The sequence below is a fragment of the Rhinatrema bivittatum genome, chromosome 3 (genome assembly GCF_901001135.1).
Source record: "Rhinatrema bivittatum chromosome 3, aRhiBiv1.1, whole genome shotgun sequence".
NCBI lineage: Eukaryota > Metazoa > Chordata > Amphibia > Gymnophiona > Rhinatrematidae > Rhinatrema > Rhinatrema bivittatum.
The window spans coordinates 363,924,811-363,940,842 of record NC_042617.1 but is presented as its reverse complement, the minus strand read 5'-3'; the positions used below and the strand labels follow the sequence as shown (position 1 = coordinate 363,940,842).

Here is a 16,032-nt window from a genome sequence, read left to right as displayed (position 1 = left end):
CATTTATAAATATATTGAACAGTAAGGGTCCCAATACAGATCCCTGAGGCACTCCACTGTCCACTCCCTTCCACTGAGAAAATTGCCCATTTAATCCTACTCTCTGTTTCCTGTCTTTTAGCCAGTTTGCAATCCACGAAAGGACATCGCCACCTATCCCATGACTTTTTACTTTTCCTAGAAGCCTCTCATGAGGAACTTTGTCAAACGCCTTCTGAAAATCCAAGTATACTATATCTACCGGTTCACCTTTATCCACATGTTTATTAACTCCTTCAAAAAAGTGAAGCAGATTTGTGAGGCAAGACTTGCCCTGGGTAAAGCCATGCTGACTTTGTTCCATTAAACCATGTCTTTCTATATGTTCTGTGATTTTGATGTTTGGAACACTTTCCACTATTTTTCCTGGCACTGAAGTCAGGCTAACTGGTCTGTAGTTTCCCGGATCGCCCCTGGAGCCCTTTTTAATTATTGGGGTTACATTTGCCATCCTCCAGTCTTCAGGTACAATGGATGATTTTAATGATAAGTTACAAATTTTTACTAATAGGTCTGAAATTTCATTTTTTAGTTCCTTCAGAACTCTGGGGTGTATACCATCCGGTCCAGGTGATTTACTACTCTTCAGTTTGTCAATCAGGCCTACCACATCTTCTAGGTTCACCGTGATTTGATTCAGTCCATCTGAATCATTACCCATGAAAACCTTCTCCATTACGGGTACCTCCCCAACATCCTCTTCAGTAAACACCGAAGCAAAGAAATCATTTAATCTTTCCGCGATGGCCTTATCTTCTCTAAGTGCCCCTTTAACCCCTCGATCATCTAACGGTCCAACTGACTCCCTCACAGGCTTTCTGCTTCGGATATATTTAAAAAAGCTTTTACTGTGAGTGTTTGCCTCTACAGCCAACTTCTTTTCAAATTCTCTCTTAGCCTGTCTTATCAATGTCTTACATTTAACTTGCCAATGTTTATGCTTTATCCTATTTTCTTCTGTTGGATCCTTCTTCCAATTTTTGAATGAAGATCTTTTGGCTAAAATAGCTTCTTTCACCTCCCCTTTTAACCATGCCGGTAATCGTTTTGCCTTCTTTCCACCTTTCTTAATGTGTGGAATACATCTGGACTGTGCTTCTAGAATGGTATTTTTTAACAATGACCACGCCTCTTGGACATTTTTTACTTTTGTAGCTGCTCCTTTCAGTTTTTTTCTAACAATTTTCTCATTTTATCAAAGTTTCCCTTTTGAAAGTTTAGCACGAGAGCCTTGGATTTGCACACTGTTCCTTTTCCAGTCATTAAATCTAATTTGATCATATTATGATCACTATTGCCAAGCGGCCCCACCACAGTTACCTCTCTCACCAAGTCCTGTGCTCCACTGAGAATTAGATCTAAAATTGCTCCCTCTCTCGTCTGTTCCTGAACCAATTGCTCCATAAAGCTATCATTTATTCCATCCAGGAATGTTATCTCTCTAGTGTGACCCGATGATACATTTACCCAGTCTATATTGGGGTAATTGAAGTCTCCCATTATTACTGCACTACCAATTTGGTTAGCTTCCCTAATTTCTCTTAGCATTTCACTGTCCATCTCACCATCTTGACCAAGTGGACGGTAGTATACCCCTATCACTGTAGTCTTCCCTGACACACAAGGGATTTCTACCCATAAAGATTCAATTTTGTATTTAGTCTCATGCAGGATGTTTATCCTGTTGGACTCTTTGTCATCCCGGACATAAAGCGCCACACCTCCTCCCGACTGCTCCTCTCTGTCATTGCGATATAATTTGTACCCCGGTATAGCACTGTCCCATTGGTTATCCTCTTTCCACCATGTCTCTGAGATGCCAATTAAGTCTGTCATCATTTACTGCTATACATTCTAATTCTCCCATCTTACTTCTTAGACTTCTGGCATTAGCATACAAACATTTCAAAGTTTGTTTTTTGTTTGTATTTTTATTCTGCTTTTTAATTGAGAGGGATAAGTTAGAATTTTTTAGCTCAGGTGAGTTTTTAGTTACAGGCACTTGGACTACTTTTCTAATTATTGGAACCTCACTGTCGGGATGCCCTAATTCTAATGCCCTAACTTCTTCAGCCTTTCCTCATAGGGGAGCTGTTCCATCCCCTTTATCATTTGGATTACCCTTCTCTGTACCTTCTCCATCGCAACTATATCTTTTTTGAGATGCGGTGATCAGAATTGTACACAGTTTTCAAGGTGCGGTCTTACCATGGAGCGATTATAGAGGCATTATGACATTTCCTGTTTTATTAACCATTCCCTTCCTAATAATTCCTAACATTCTGTTTTCTTTTTTGACTGCTGCAGCACACTGAGCCAACAATTTTAAAGTATTATCCACTATGATGCCTAGATCTTTTTTCTGGGTGGTAGGTTCCATATTAGCAGCTAACATCGTGTAATTACAGCAAGGGTTATTTTTCCCTATATGCAACACCTTGCACTTGTCCACATTAAATTTCATCTGCCATTTGGATGCCCAATATTCCAGTCTTGCAAGGTCCTCCTGTAATCTCACAATCTGCTTGTGATTTAACTACTCTGAATAATTTTGTATCATCCGCAAATTTGATAACCTCACTCATCGTATTCCTTTCCAGATCATTTATATATATATATATATATATATATATATATATATATAGCAAACAAAAAAACTTTTGGCACTATCGTCTCCTCAAGTGCTATCTGCTCATATATTGATCCAAAAAAACCCCCAACGTACTTACGTGGGAGATACCTAGCTAGGTATCTCCCACGTAAGTACGTTGGGGGTTTTTTTGGATCAATATATATATATATATATATATATATATATATATATATATATATATATATATATATATATATATATATATATATTGAAAAGCATCGGTCCAAGTACAGATCCCTGAGGCACTCCACTGTTTACCCTTTTCCGCTGAGAAAATTGACCATTTAATCCTGTTTCCTGTCTTTTAACTAGTTTGTAATCCACGAAAGGACATTGCCTCCTATCCCAGGACTTTTTAGTTTTCTTAGAAGCCTCTCATGAGGGACTTTGTCAAACGCCTTCTGAAAAGCCAAATACACTACATCTTCCGGTTCACCTTTATCCACATGTTTATTAACCCCTTCAAAAAAATGAAGCAGATTTGTTAGGCAAGACTTCCCTTGGGTAAATCCATGTTGACTGTGTTCCATTAAACCATGTCTTTCTATATGCTCTACGATTTTGATCTTGAGAATAGTTTCCACTACTTTTCCCGGCACTGAAGTCTGGCTCACTGGTCTATAGTTACCCGGATTGCCCCTGGAGCCTTTTTTAAATATTGGGGTTACATTGGCCACCCTCTAGTCTTCAGGTACAATGGATGATTTTAATGATAGGTTACAAATTTTAACTAATAGATCAGAAATTTCATTTTTGAATTCCTTCAGTACCCTAGGATGCATACCATCTGGTCCAGGTGATTTGCTACTGTTTAGTTTGTCAATCTGGCTTACTACATCTTCCAGGTTCACAATGATTTCGTTCAGTTCGTCTGACTAATCACCCCTGAAAACCATCTCCAGAACTGGTGTCTCTCCAACATCCTCATTAGTAAACACGGAAGCAAAGAATTCATTTAGTCTTTCTGCAATGGCTTTATCTTCCCTAAGAGCCTCTTTAACCCCTTTGTCATCTAATGGTCCAACTGACTCCCTCACAGGTTTCTTGCTTCGGTTATATTTAAAGTTTTTATTATGAATTTTTGCCTCTATGGCCAACTTCATTTCAAATTCTCTCTTCGCCTGTCTTATCAATGTTTTACACTTAACTTGACAATGCTTATGTTTTATCCTATTTTCTTCAGATGGATCCTTCTTCCAGTGTTTGAAGGATTTTTTTTGGCTAAAATAGCCTCTTTCACCTCACCTTTTAACCATGATGGTAATCGTTTTGCCGCCTTCCACCTTTCTTAATGTGTGGCATACATACGGACTGTGCCTCTAGGATTGTATTTTTAAACAATATCCATGCCTGTTGAACACTTTTAACCTTTGCAGCTGCACCTTTCAGTTTTTTTCTCACTATTTTCCCTTTTGAAAGTTTAATGTTAGAGCTGCAGATTTACTTATTGTCTCCCTTCCAGTTATTAGTTTAAATTTGATCATGTTATGACCACTGTTGCCAAGTGGCCCCATCACCGTTACCTCTCTTACCAAATCCTGCGTTCCACTAAGAATTAAATCTAAAATAGCTCCCTCTTTTGTTGATTCCTGAACCAATTGCTCCATGAAGCAGTCATTTATTACATCCAGGAACTTTGTCTTTAGCAAGTCCTGATGTTACAGTTACCCAGTCAATATTGGGGTAATTGAAATCTCCCATTATTATTGCACTGCCAAATTGGTTTGCTTCCCTGATTTCTCTTAGCATTTCATCATCTGTCTGACCATTTTGTCCAGGTGGACGGTAGTATACGCCTATCACTATACTCTTACCCAACACCCTTGGGATTTCTAACCATATAGATTCTACTGAGCATTTAGTCTCTTGTATGATCTTTATCCTGTTGGACTCTATATCCTCCCGGACATAAAGTGCCACACCCCGACCAAGTTGATCCTCCCTATCATTGTGATATAATTTGTACCCTGATATAGCACTGTCCCATTGGTTATCCTCCTTCCACCAAGTCTCTGTGATGCCAATTATGTCACTCATCATTTGCTGCTATACACTCTAACTCTCCTGTCTTACTTCTTAGACTTCTGGCATTGGCATACAGACATTTCAAAGTGTGTTTTTTGTTGTATTAACAACCTGCTTTTCAGTTGTTTGGGATAATTCAGAAATCAGTAGCTTCGGTGATTTTTTACATATAGGCACAATGGACTATGTTTGCTTTTAACGGAACCTCTCTGTTGGGATTCCCTAACTCTCCTGTTTCATTAGTTTCCTTCAAGGATACATTTCTCTGAACCATGCACTGCTGAGTGACTGTCTGCTTTCCCCCTTGTTTTAGTTTAAAAGCTGCTCTATCTCCTTTTTGAAAGTTAGTGCCAGCAGCTTGGTTCCACTCTAGTTAAGGTGGAGCCCATCCTTTTGGAAAAGTCTCCTCTTTCCCCAGTTCCTTACAAAGCTGAATCCCTCTTCCCTGTACCATCGTCTCATCCACTCATTGAAACTCTGGAGCTCTGCCTGCCTCTGGGGACCTGCACATGGAACAGGAAGCATTTCAGTGAATGCCACCCTGGAGGTTCTGGATTTCAGCTTCCTACCTAAAATCCTAAATTTGGCTTCCAGAACCTCTTTCCGACATTTTCCTATGTCGTTGGTGCCCACATGTACCACGACAGCCGGCTCCTCCCCAGCACGGTCTATAATCCTATCTAGGTGACGCGTGAGGTCTGCCACCTTCGCACCAGGCAGGCAAGTTAGCAGGCGGTCCTCATGTCCACCAGCCACCCTGCTGTCTACATTTCTAATAATCAAATCGTCAACTATGATGGCCGGCTTAACCCTTCCCTCCTGGGCAGTAGCCCTGGGAGGCGTGTCTCAGTACGAGAGGACAATACATCACCTGGAGAGCAGGTCCTTGCTACAGGATCACTTCCTGCTACACCAGGGTGATGTTCTCCTACTGGGAGACCTTTCTGATCCAAGGCAGCACTGGGGCTGCCAGACTGGATTTGGGACTTGGCTACTATGTCCCTGAAGGTCTCATCAATGTACCTCTCTGTCTGCTTCAGCTCCTCAAAGTCTGCTACTTTTCCCTCCAGAGATTGGACTCGTTCCCTGGAAGCCAGGAGCTCTTTGCACCGAGTGCACACATACAATCTTTCACCGGTAGGTAAAAATTCATAGTATTGGAGCCCCGGCAGTGTCAGTAACCCACTTAAGGTCATTCTTCATGGATAAGATCTTCAAGGCTGCAACAAGGAGTTTTTTCCAGACATTCATATCACAATATTATTTGTACTTGAGAGACTGTTGTATTTTTTTAAAATTTATAACAGTGAAAACTTAGTTTTTTGTTTCTGGCACTTGCACATTTATGTGCCAGGACTGAAAAAAAAATAAATCCAGATTTTTCAGAAAATATTTGAGTAAATTATCATTTTCTGCTCAGTATATCTGGGTAAAATTTTGAAACACAAATTCAGTTTACTCTTTTGGAACTGCATTCGACTAGAGGCTTAACCAAAAAAGTGAGACTTTCCTCGCTCCCAGATTAAATATCCTGCATTTATATTTCCTGAAACTCTTTTTCATATGTAGTTTTGGATAAAAAAAAAAACACCTCGGCAGACTGCCGGTAAACTCGTTGGTCTTCATAACCAGCAGCCGCGGCGCGACCCCCTAATTTGGGTATAGCATGGCGCCCCCCTTGCGGGCGCCATGCGCACATTAGGAGGTGCTGACTTTTCAGCACCCACTTTCTGTGCTTTTTATTGCATTGGCCCCTATGTGTAATGTGGTGTTTGCCTGCCTCTGTGCCTGGGTGTGGTGTCTCTCTCTGGTGTGTCTGTCTAGGTATGGTATATCTGTGCCTGTCTGTTGGCTTCCTGTCTCTCTGTGGGGGGGGGGGGGGGTGTATCTGTCTCTCTGGATATAAGGTATCTGTTTTCACTGTCTGGATATGTAGTGTCTATCTCTCTGTACCCTTGTATGTGGGTTCTTGCTCCTTTCAGCAACTTGAAGAGAAACAGAAGGGGGGTGGGTGGGAGGCTTTGAGCCACTATCTGGTGGATTAAATATATAGAAAGTAACCTATCTTGGAGGTCCCCCAATCAATTGCAGGAATGTAAAGGGGCCATGACTCAAAATGTTTACTCACCCGTACAATATGGTAACAAGAAAAGTGTGGTCACTTATGGAAAAAGCTAAGAATGTACTGGTAGCCATATTAGAAGGGAATCCTAGCTTTATTCACAATCAGAGATGTGTTGAATGCATAAAATATAAAACAAAAAATATAGAAAATGTATTTGTAAGTGCATTTTTGTATTTTAGATAGAGGCTTTTTTTTTTTTTTAAGGATAATTTATCTTTAGAAATATTTTTATTTTAATTTTGTGGTGGAAGGGAAAGGAATATCCATGTTTCCTTTTACCTCAGTCTTGAGGTTATATACTCTTGCCATACTATTCACTACTGCTTGGGTAGAGGTTTGACTGAAACGTTAATTTGTGTTATAGTATAAGGTAGTAAGGCAATGCTACATCCCTTCACGGTAGGTGTTGGTACTAGTGCCAATGCTCAGCTCTCCTCAGTTGATAGTTGCTAAGGAACTCTGCAACTGTTTTACTTTTATCTTCTGCCTCTTTGACAGTGTTTTCAGCACAATGACTTGTTTAATCCCTTGCCTGTTTCCTGCTTCTGGAAACAAGGTTCAGCATTTTGCATGAACAATGCAAAACATTATTTATAGAGAGAGCTATTTCTTTTATCTGACATTGATATAAAAAACTGATATTTTAGGGAACAACCTTTTCATAAATGCACATCTGCAGTTCAAGGACTTTCCAGTGAGCTATGACTTGCTGAAATCGGATGCTTGTACAAATTGTTCACAGAACAAAAAGGACAGAATGACAGTAATTCAGATTTTTATATAGATTGAATCCTAGTCTGAGAAATATTAGAATTAAGTTAAATAGGTCTGAGTTTTTTAAATATGACTAAAATAGTGCTGATATACAGAACTCCTGCTTTTAGTTATTAGTATGCATTTAACACTGATACTAGATGGTCAGCAGAACAATTTGTATGATGCAAGTAGAGGTGACCATGGCTTTTAAGAACTTTCATATTTCAAATTTCTCTTTTCCACTACCCTCCTCAAAAAGAACGTCTCAAAGGGATTCTAATTTGGGTCATTAATTCATGTTCCTAATACTCCTTTTGGAACTCATTGAGGAAGCCATCTATCTTATGTCTAGATTCTTTTAGGAATGTTTATTGAAAAGATACTTGCTGGAGATTAGCACACTCAGTAACTGCTTTGAAACAATTATTCTTAAGTAATTATAAAAATGGTTGCAACCATTTTATTTCTTTCTTTACAGATACTGCTAGAATATGTAGAAAAGTGGAAGACATCTGAAGATCCTTTGCCCCTGTTGGAAGTATACACAGTGGCGATCCAAAGTTATTCTAAAGCACGGCCATACCTTACCTCAGAGTGTGAAAATGTCGCCTTTGTGCTTGAACGGTTAGCACTGTGAGTATCTGCTTGAGTTCAAATGTATTGGATATTCTTTTAAATATTATCATAAAATATTTTGTAGATAAGATTTTTACTTCCAAAATGTAGGAAATATTCTTTCCCGCACACACTCCTAGCAGTGAACTCTGTAGAGCAATGGTTCCCAAACCTGTCCTGGAGGACCCCTAGCCATTCGGGTTTTCAGGATATCCACAAGGAATATGCATGAGAGAAATTTACATGCACTGCCTCCACAGCATGCAAATTTATCTCATGCATATTCATTGTGTATATCCTGAAAACCTGTGGTTGGGGGACCCTCAGGACAGGTTTGGTAATCTCTGCTCTAGATCATGTGTGTGACAGTTTCTAGGTGCTAAACTGTGTTCAGCTGTATCTGATCATACTTATGTCATACACCACAGCTAAAATATGAATCATGTATGATGAATCATGTATGTGGCATATGGTCGTCTTCAGATTGTCTATTATAAAGTTTTGAGTGTTACAACCAGTATGAGAATCTTTCATTCTGGCTCAGCCACAGGATCATAAAATGAAGTTGGGTAAACAGTCCCTAAAATAGAATTGTACATCATATGTGAAGGTCAGTAGACTTGGTAATTACTGCTTTTTTTTTTCCCTCTAAATTCTTAGCAAATTAATGGGCCGATACAGTAAAGTCTGCGGGAGAGCGGGCGAACACTAGTGCGTCCCTAGCGCCTCCTTTTTGACAGGAGCGACGGCTGTCAGCGAGTTTGACAGCGGACACTCAATTTTGCTGGCGTCTGTTCTCGAGCCCGTTGACAGCCACGGGTTTGGAAACCGGACGCCAGCAAAATTGAGCGTCCGACTTAATATCGCTATGATATTAAGTCGGAGGGTGCACAGAAAAGCAGTTTTTACTGCTTTTCTGTGCACTTTCCCGGTGCCGGAAGAAATTAGCGCCGACCTTTGGGTCTGTGCTAATTTCCGAAAGTAAAATGTGTGGCTTGGCTGCACATTTTACTTTCTGTATCCCGCGCGAATACCTAATAGGGCCATCAACATGCATTTGCATGTTGAGGGCGCTATTAGGTGCTGCGGTTGGACACGCGTTTTCCTCCCCTTACTGAATAAGGGGTAAGAGAAAAAGCGCGTCCAATAGCAGGCTAACAGTGCGCTCCGTTGGAGCGCACTGTACTGTAACGGCCTGTAACTTAGAAGTACAAGCAAACAAATAATCCTAGTTAATTTGGTAGTTAAAACACAATCTTCTCAGCATTCAGAAAGGTTAATCCCATAACCAGTGGGTTATGCACCTTTACCAGCACATGGAGATGGAGCAAAGCTGACGTCATAGTATATATACCCTTGCTCTGACATCAGCCCGCCAACATCTGTCTCCAGCAGATGGTGAATGTGCATCTCCCTACTGGGCGGATTGCTTGTTTTAAACAAAAAAAAAAAGAGAAAAGAGAGGATGAATACTCACCGTTTCTCATGAGGTGATATCTTACGGTCCCTCCCTCAGTTGAGTTCTCCTGAGGTGATATCTAGTGATCCCGCCATCAGTTGAGTGCCTCGGTCCGGTACCTGGTTTCCAGCGTGGACTTAGCTGCCAGGAGAGATTCAGCTGAAAGGCTAGCGGGTACAGGAAGCCAAGCACAGTGGTGAAGGCATTAGCCCCCTCTCCCTGCTGCCAGGGACAGACTCTGTTCTCAGCGGGGACAGGCTAAGCTCAGGTAAAGAGTTAAAAAAAAAAAAAAAAGTGAGATTTAGGGATCCCTCTTCTATTTCTGGTCTCCGAGCCTCAGTGGGGGACTTGGGGAGTGATGGTAGTTTGGCGGGTTGAGTGGCCCTTTGGGCTAGGCCCTGCTCTGAGACTTTACTGGGATGCCATTTGGTAGGCTGCAATAGCATTCATGCACTTTCTGAGCAAGTTGCCTGCAAAAACAGTGCCTGACAATTGTTTGTGTCTGCGTGTCCAGACTAAGCATCTGTCTGGACTGCATGGTTGGATGTCCAAATTTTGGGTGTGTTGTATGAGATACCACAGCATTTTGCAGAAGTTGCAGGGGTCTTAAGTGACTAGTTGGAAGACCTAGAAGTAAAGAATTACAGTAGTCGAGATTTGAGAAAATCAGACTGTAAAACTGTTCTAAAATCTGTAGTGCTTAGAGGTTTTAATCAGCTTAATATCCGCAGCTTATGGAAACCAGATCCCATGGACTCTTTGCTACCAGCACCATGGAAAAAAAAGATGTCCAGGGATAGAATGCTCAACAAAGTTGCCAAGTAACACCTGCAACCCAAGTGAGAGATCTAGGGGTCCAAATCAATGAACATTTTACAATGCAAGCCCACATAAGCAAGCTGATTAGTCACTTAAGACCCCTGCAACTTCTGCAAGAAAATTTGACCATCACCTCAATTCTGATGGCTCTAGATTAGCTGTCTGTTCAGTCAAGAATATATTATAAAGTTCTAACTATAATACACAACAACATTAACCTGAACAGTAATGATCTACTAGGAATAACATTTAAACCTCATATCCCCCGACAAACTCTCAGATCACAGAGCAAAAGGCCTCCTAGCAATTCCAAACTTAAGAGGCTCTCATCTAACACTACCTAGAGATAGTGATCTCAATCACCAGCCCAAAACTGTGGAATTCCATGCCAGAAGAACTTTGAACACCAACAGATAGAAATTCAAAAGCAACTTAAAAACTTGACTATTCAATAATGCCTTCTACTTGACTGATACACCCAGTTCCTCATGACTCCGATAACATTAATAATTCTTTAACAATATCCCCTTCTCTAATCCTTAATTTCAGCTCTATTTTTACTTTGGAAGTCTATTTTTGTATTTCGTTTCTATGAATGTCTTTCTTCTTTATAACACTCATTTTATTTATGAATGTTTTACCTGTAAACAGTTATGAACTAGTGATTCTCACATGGAATAACAGTATATAAAACATCTAAATTATATATATATATATATATATATATATATATATATGTATGTGTGCACATGCACACTATATGTATGTGTGTGTGTGTGTATATATATACACACGCACACTACATGTATGTATATATATATATATAGAGAGAGAGTACATACACACACACTATATATATATATATATATATATATATATATATATATCTATATATCTTATAATTGGATATCCTGTCCGTGCTTGTTGGGTACAGGCACACTGTTGGATGCACAATTGTTTCAGCGCTTGTGGTGTTGAGCGTGCTGTCCCTGGACTTCCTTTTTTCCATGGCGCTAGTGGCAAGAAGCGTAAGCATCTTGCGATTTGCATGGTTTGTCATATTAGGGCATCACATCCAAGGGTTCCCTCTAATCTTTCTCAGTGCTGCTTGGAGGCTCAGGACAAGTTGTCTCCAACTGATTTTGCTGAGCCTGGCCCTTCCCACCAAGTTGTGGAGAGGGAACTGGAGGGGGACCTGTCAGAAGTTTTGCTTGGTTTTGAGACTCCCCTAACTGGTTCATCAGCAGGGGGGATTGGCAACTCCTGGTTTTGGTGTGGACCCTTCCACCTTCTCTTGGTTGGAATTTTTTCAGGGACTGCAGTCCTTTCTGTTTGGCAGAATTGGCCAAATCTGCAAGTTCAGGATCGCAGACTGCAGAATCCTGCAAAGCTGGTGCTGCAGGTAAACTTTGGAAGGTGACTCAGCCTGTTGCGGGTCACATTGATGGGGACCCGGATGGCACGGATGAGGAAGGAGATCCTTACTCCCTGGAGGATAGGGAAATTTCTCCAGTGTTAGAACCTTATAGAACAATGTTGTGCTGCTTTCTTAGAGATGAGTTGCTGGCACTACTCTCTCATGAATATACTGGGAGTATCAAGTACTAATCCCATGTTTAAGCCAAATAAAAATCCTATTTTGGTTAATTTGCATAAAGCATCTTGTTTGTTTCCTGTTATGGATGCTACTCGAGTTAATGGGGTGTTCCGGAAGCTAGTTTTTAAGGGGGAGGAGGCTTGGAAGGTCTCTTCCCCCCCCTGGATCCGATGGTGAGAGAGCAGTTGCGTTTTCTGAAAGTGAATATGCTGATGTGTTCTGTCATCAAGCAGACAACCACGCCGGTAGAAGGAGTGGCATTGAAAGATCCTCAGGATAGGAGAACTGAGGCTATCCTTAAGCAGGCCTTTGAAGCAATGGCAATGAATTTGCAAATAGCTTCTTGCTGCTCCCTGCTAGCTCGCAGCTGTGTGTTTGTCTCAGGAGATTGATGAGACTGCTTTGAATTCCAGGGCAGGATGGACCTGGCAGCCATCTTTTTGGCGGATGCAGGCTGCAACCTGGTCCATTCTTTTGCCAGAGGGGTGGCTTCGGTCATAGCAGCCAGACTTCAGCTATGGCTGCAGAATTGTTCTGCCGATGCAATTTCAAAGTCTAATCTTACGAAATTACCTTTTAAAGGATCACTCATTTTGGGAGTGAGTTGGATAAAATGGCTGCTAAGTGGGGCGAGTCCCGGGTTCCTCGGTTGCCAGAAGATAAGCAGGCGCCGCACCCACTCAGCACGAGAGGCTGTACTAGGGGCTTCAGATGTTTTCAACCCTACAGAGGAGCAGCTTTACCGAGGGCTAGACCTTTGGGTAGGTCTCAGTCCTTTTGGTCCAGGCAGTCTAGACGGGGCACAGTGCCTCCCGACCTCCCTCAATGAAGGTATACCGATGCACCTCTCAGAGCAGGGAATAGTGGATCGTCTCTCTGTTTTATTGAAGGTGGGTCAGGATCACATCAGACCACTGGATTCTGGAGATAAGGGACGGCTATGTTCTGGAATTTCTCAATGATCCTCAGGATGACTTAATGGAGTCTCCCTGCAGTTCCCCGCAAAAGAGGCACGCAATGGAGATTACGTTGTTGAGTCTCCTGAGATTGTGAGTTGTGATTCCAGTGCCCAAGTCACAAGAAAATGCGGGCCTTTATTCCATTTATTTTGTTGGGCCCAAGAAGGAGGATTCTTTTTGGTCCATCCTGGACTTGAAGGGAGTCTATTGTCATTTGTGAGTGACTCTATTCTGCATGGAAACAATATGCTCAGTGATAATGGTAATACAATCAGGGGAGTTTCTTACATCTCTGGATTTGTCAGAGACATACCTACATATTCCCATTCATCTGGAGCATCAACGATTTCTGCTGTTCACTGTTTTGGGGCGAGATTATTAGTTTTGAGCACTCTCGTTCAGTTTGGCCACTGCTCCCAGAACCTTCTCCAAGGTCATGGTGGTGATAGCGACTGTGTTCAGAGAAGACAGCATTCTCATCTGCCCGTACCTGGATGACTGGCTAATTCGGGCCAAAAGCTTGAAAGAGAGTCTTCAGGCTTCGCGCAAGGTAGATTCCTTGCTACAGGAGCTAGGTTGGGAGGTAAATTTGGCAAAGAGCAATTTGCAGTCATCCCAGATGCTTGGAGTATCTAGGTGTTCGTTTCCACCCGAGGCAAGGCAAGTTTTTTTTTTTTTTTTTTTGTTTTTTTTTGCCAGAGATCTGCATTCAGAAGCTGATAGTTCAGATACGACTATTGAAAGAAGCAGTTCACCTGATGGTATGGTCTTACCTGCAGGTGCTCTGTTTGGTGGTGGCCATCCTAGAGGTGATTCCATGGGCAAAGGTTCATATGTGTCCTCTTCAGTGCACTCTGCTTGCCCTGTGGTGTCCATAATCTCAGAACTATTCGATACTGCTTCAGTTACCAGTGGAGAATGGCATCCAACTGAAATGGTGGTTATAGGCGGACCATCTAAGGAAGGGAGTTTCCTTGCGGGTTTTGGACTGGCTGGTGATCACGATGGATGCATTCCCCCAAGGTTGGGAGACTCACTCAGGAGTTGACGGTGCAGAGGAGTTGCTCTGGAGTATCAATCATCTGGAAGTGGGTGCCATTTGGTTGGCATGCTTGTGGTTCGCCGACTGCTTGCAGGATTAAGCGGTCCAAGTGATGTCAGACAATACAATGACACTGGCTTATATCAGTCACCAGGAATTCTCCAATAACAAGCAGGATGTTAGTCCTCACACGTTGGTGAAATCATCAGATGGAGCCTGATGTGGAAACTTTGACAGGCACACCGAGCATGCCCTATATCACGTGTGCACGCAGGGTCCCTCTTCAGTCTCTTCTGTTCCACGGAGCTGTGAGCTCTTAATTTTGGATTTTTGACCTAGTGGGAAAACATTTTTTTGCATTTTTGTGATTATTTTTTTTTCCCCTGTTCTGTGGCAGTGTCCCTCTTGATGCCTTCCCAAAGTGTCCTTAGTAAGGGTTTTCAACGTCTTCATCTAAGTTTACGTTCGTAGTCTATTCTCCATTGCTGGTGGTTCCTCTGTGCCCATTGGTCATCACCCGCCATCACCAGTTCGTCCTTTGGCCTTTGTTGTGCTCCGTCGTGGCCACATCCGGTTTTTGCTGATGCCCTCAATGCCCACAGACAATGTCAATCCTGGATCTGCATGAAGTCTGCATCCTGTGCCCGGGGGCATTGCATGGCATTCGGGGTTGCCGCTTGTGAGACCAGATGACCCCAAAGATGTCTGCATCGACTTGATAAGATGGAGCACTTCCTCTGGTCGAGGAAATCCAACCCATCGATGACTGCTTCAGCTGCATCGGCATCTAAGGACCTTTGAGCTGCACTGATGGTCACCTTACCATCATCTGTGGGACCGTTGGTTCCGTTGAGGTTGCTGTTGGATAGGGGCGCTGGAGAATGACCACTGTCTGTTTCCTCCTGGATCAAGGACACCATGTTTGTCTTCACTGGGGAAGTACCGTGCTGAGCATTGTGGGAAGATTAAGAAGCATTGGCGTTGGTCCCAGTCGATGCACGGTGCCAGGCACGGGAATTACTGGCTTTTGCTGCTATGCCCCTGAAGCAACCCTGTGGCGAGGAGTGCCAGCCCTCCATTGACACCCAGGGTCTATGATGGTCTCCACCGGTCCTGGTGCAAATTGCCAATCTCCCTTGAGGTCCAAGGAAGATCTGGCCCACCCTTCCTTCATTTCAGTCTGTGTTGATATCAGCAACGTTCGGGGAAGAGCTGAAGCGTCAAATCCAGTTGGCGGTGGAGCAGGCACTGCAGGCCCACGGTCTTGTGGCACTGATGGAATTGGAGCTGGTACCGCCCGTTCTCATACTGCTTCTGGAAAAGCTTAGTGTGCATATCGGTACCTTACTGACCCAGCTGACGTTGATTCCTGGGTTGGCACTACAGTCCTCCAGTCCTCCATTGGTGGTAGTCACCAGTTCCTCCAAGGAGGAAGCTCCACTGGGGCTGGCGGAATCACCAAGGTCTTTAGCCCCCCCATCCAGTTTCATCAGTGCTTGCACCTCTGGACGTTGGCTGAGCACCTAGAGCCATCCCCTGTAACAATCAGTGAGGAAGAGGGTCCCTATGACCCCTGGGGGGATGATCAGAAGAGGTCTTCCTCTGAGGACTCAATCTCCCATCAGACCCTTCTCCAGGGGAGTGAAGGAAGTCTCCACCAAGGACTCTACCTTCACAGGTTCTGTGAGGTTGATGGAGGCCATCCCGTTCTAGCTGTTGACGGAGGAGGATGCCATGCACAAGATTCTTGAGATCCTTCAATTTGTGGAGGCTTCTAAGGAGATTGTGGTGGTCCCGGTACACAAGATCCTTTTGGAGTTGCTGCTGAAGATTTGGGAACATCCACTTCAGTGTTTCCTGTCAATAAGAAGTCGGATGGAATTTAACTTGTCCAGAAGGCTGTCTGATTCGATAAGCGTCAGCTGCCCTACCAATCGGTGGTT

At 42.8% G+C, this 16,032-nt stretch overlaps 1 protein-coding gene across 3 annotated transcripts in view; it reads left to right on the top strand.

Annotated features, from left to right (window-relative positions):
* Window positions 1–16,032, top strand: part of ZNF292 (zinc finger protein 292) — a 520,431-nt gene that overhangs the window by 95,393 nt on the left and 409,006 nt on the right. For all 3 annotated transcript variants that reach the window (XM_029595467.1, XM_029595468.1, XM_029595469.1), the window contains exon 2: window positions 8,077–8,231. In XM_029595467.1, the coding sequence (XP_029451327.1) occupies window positions 8,077–8,231 (155 nt within the window). The remainder of the gene's footprint in view (window positions 1–8,076; window positions 8,232–16,032) is intronic.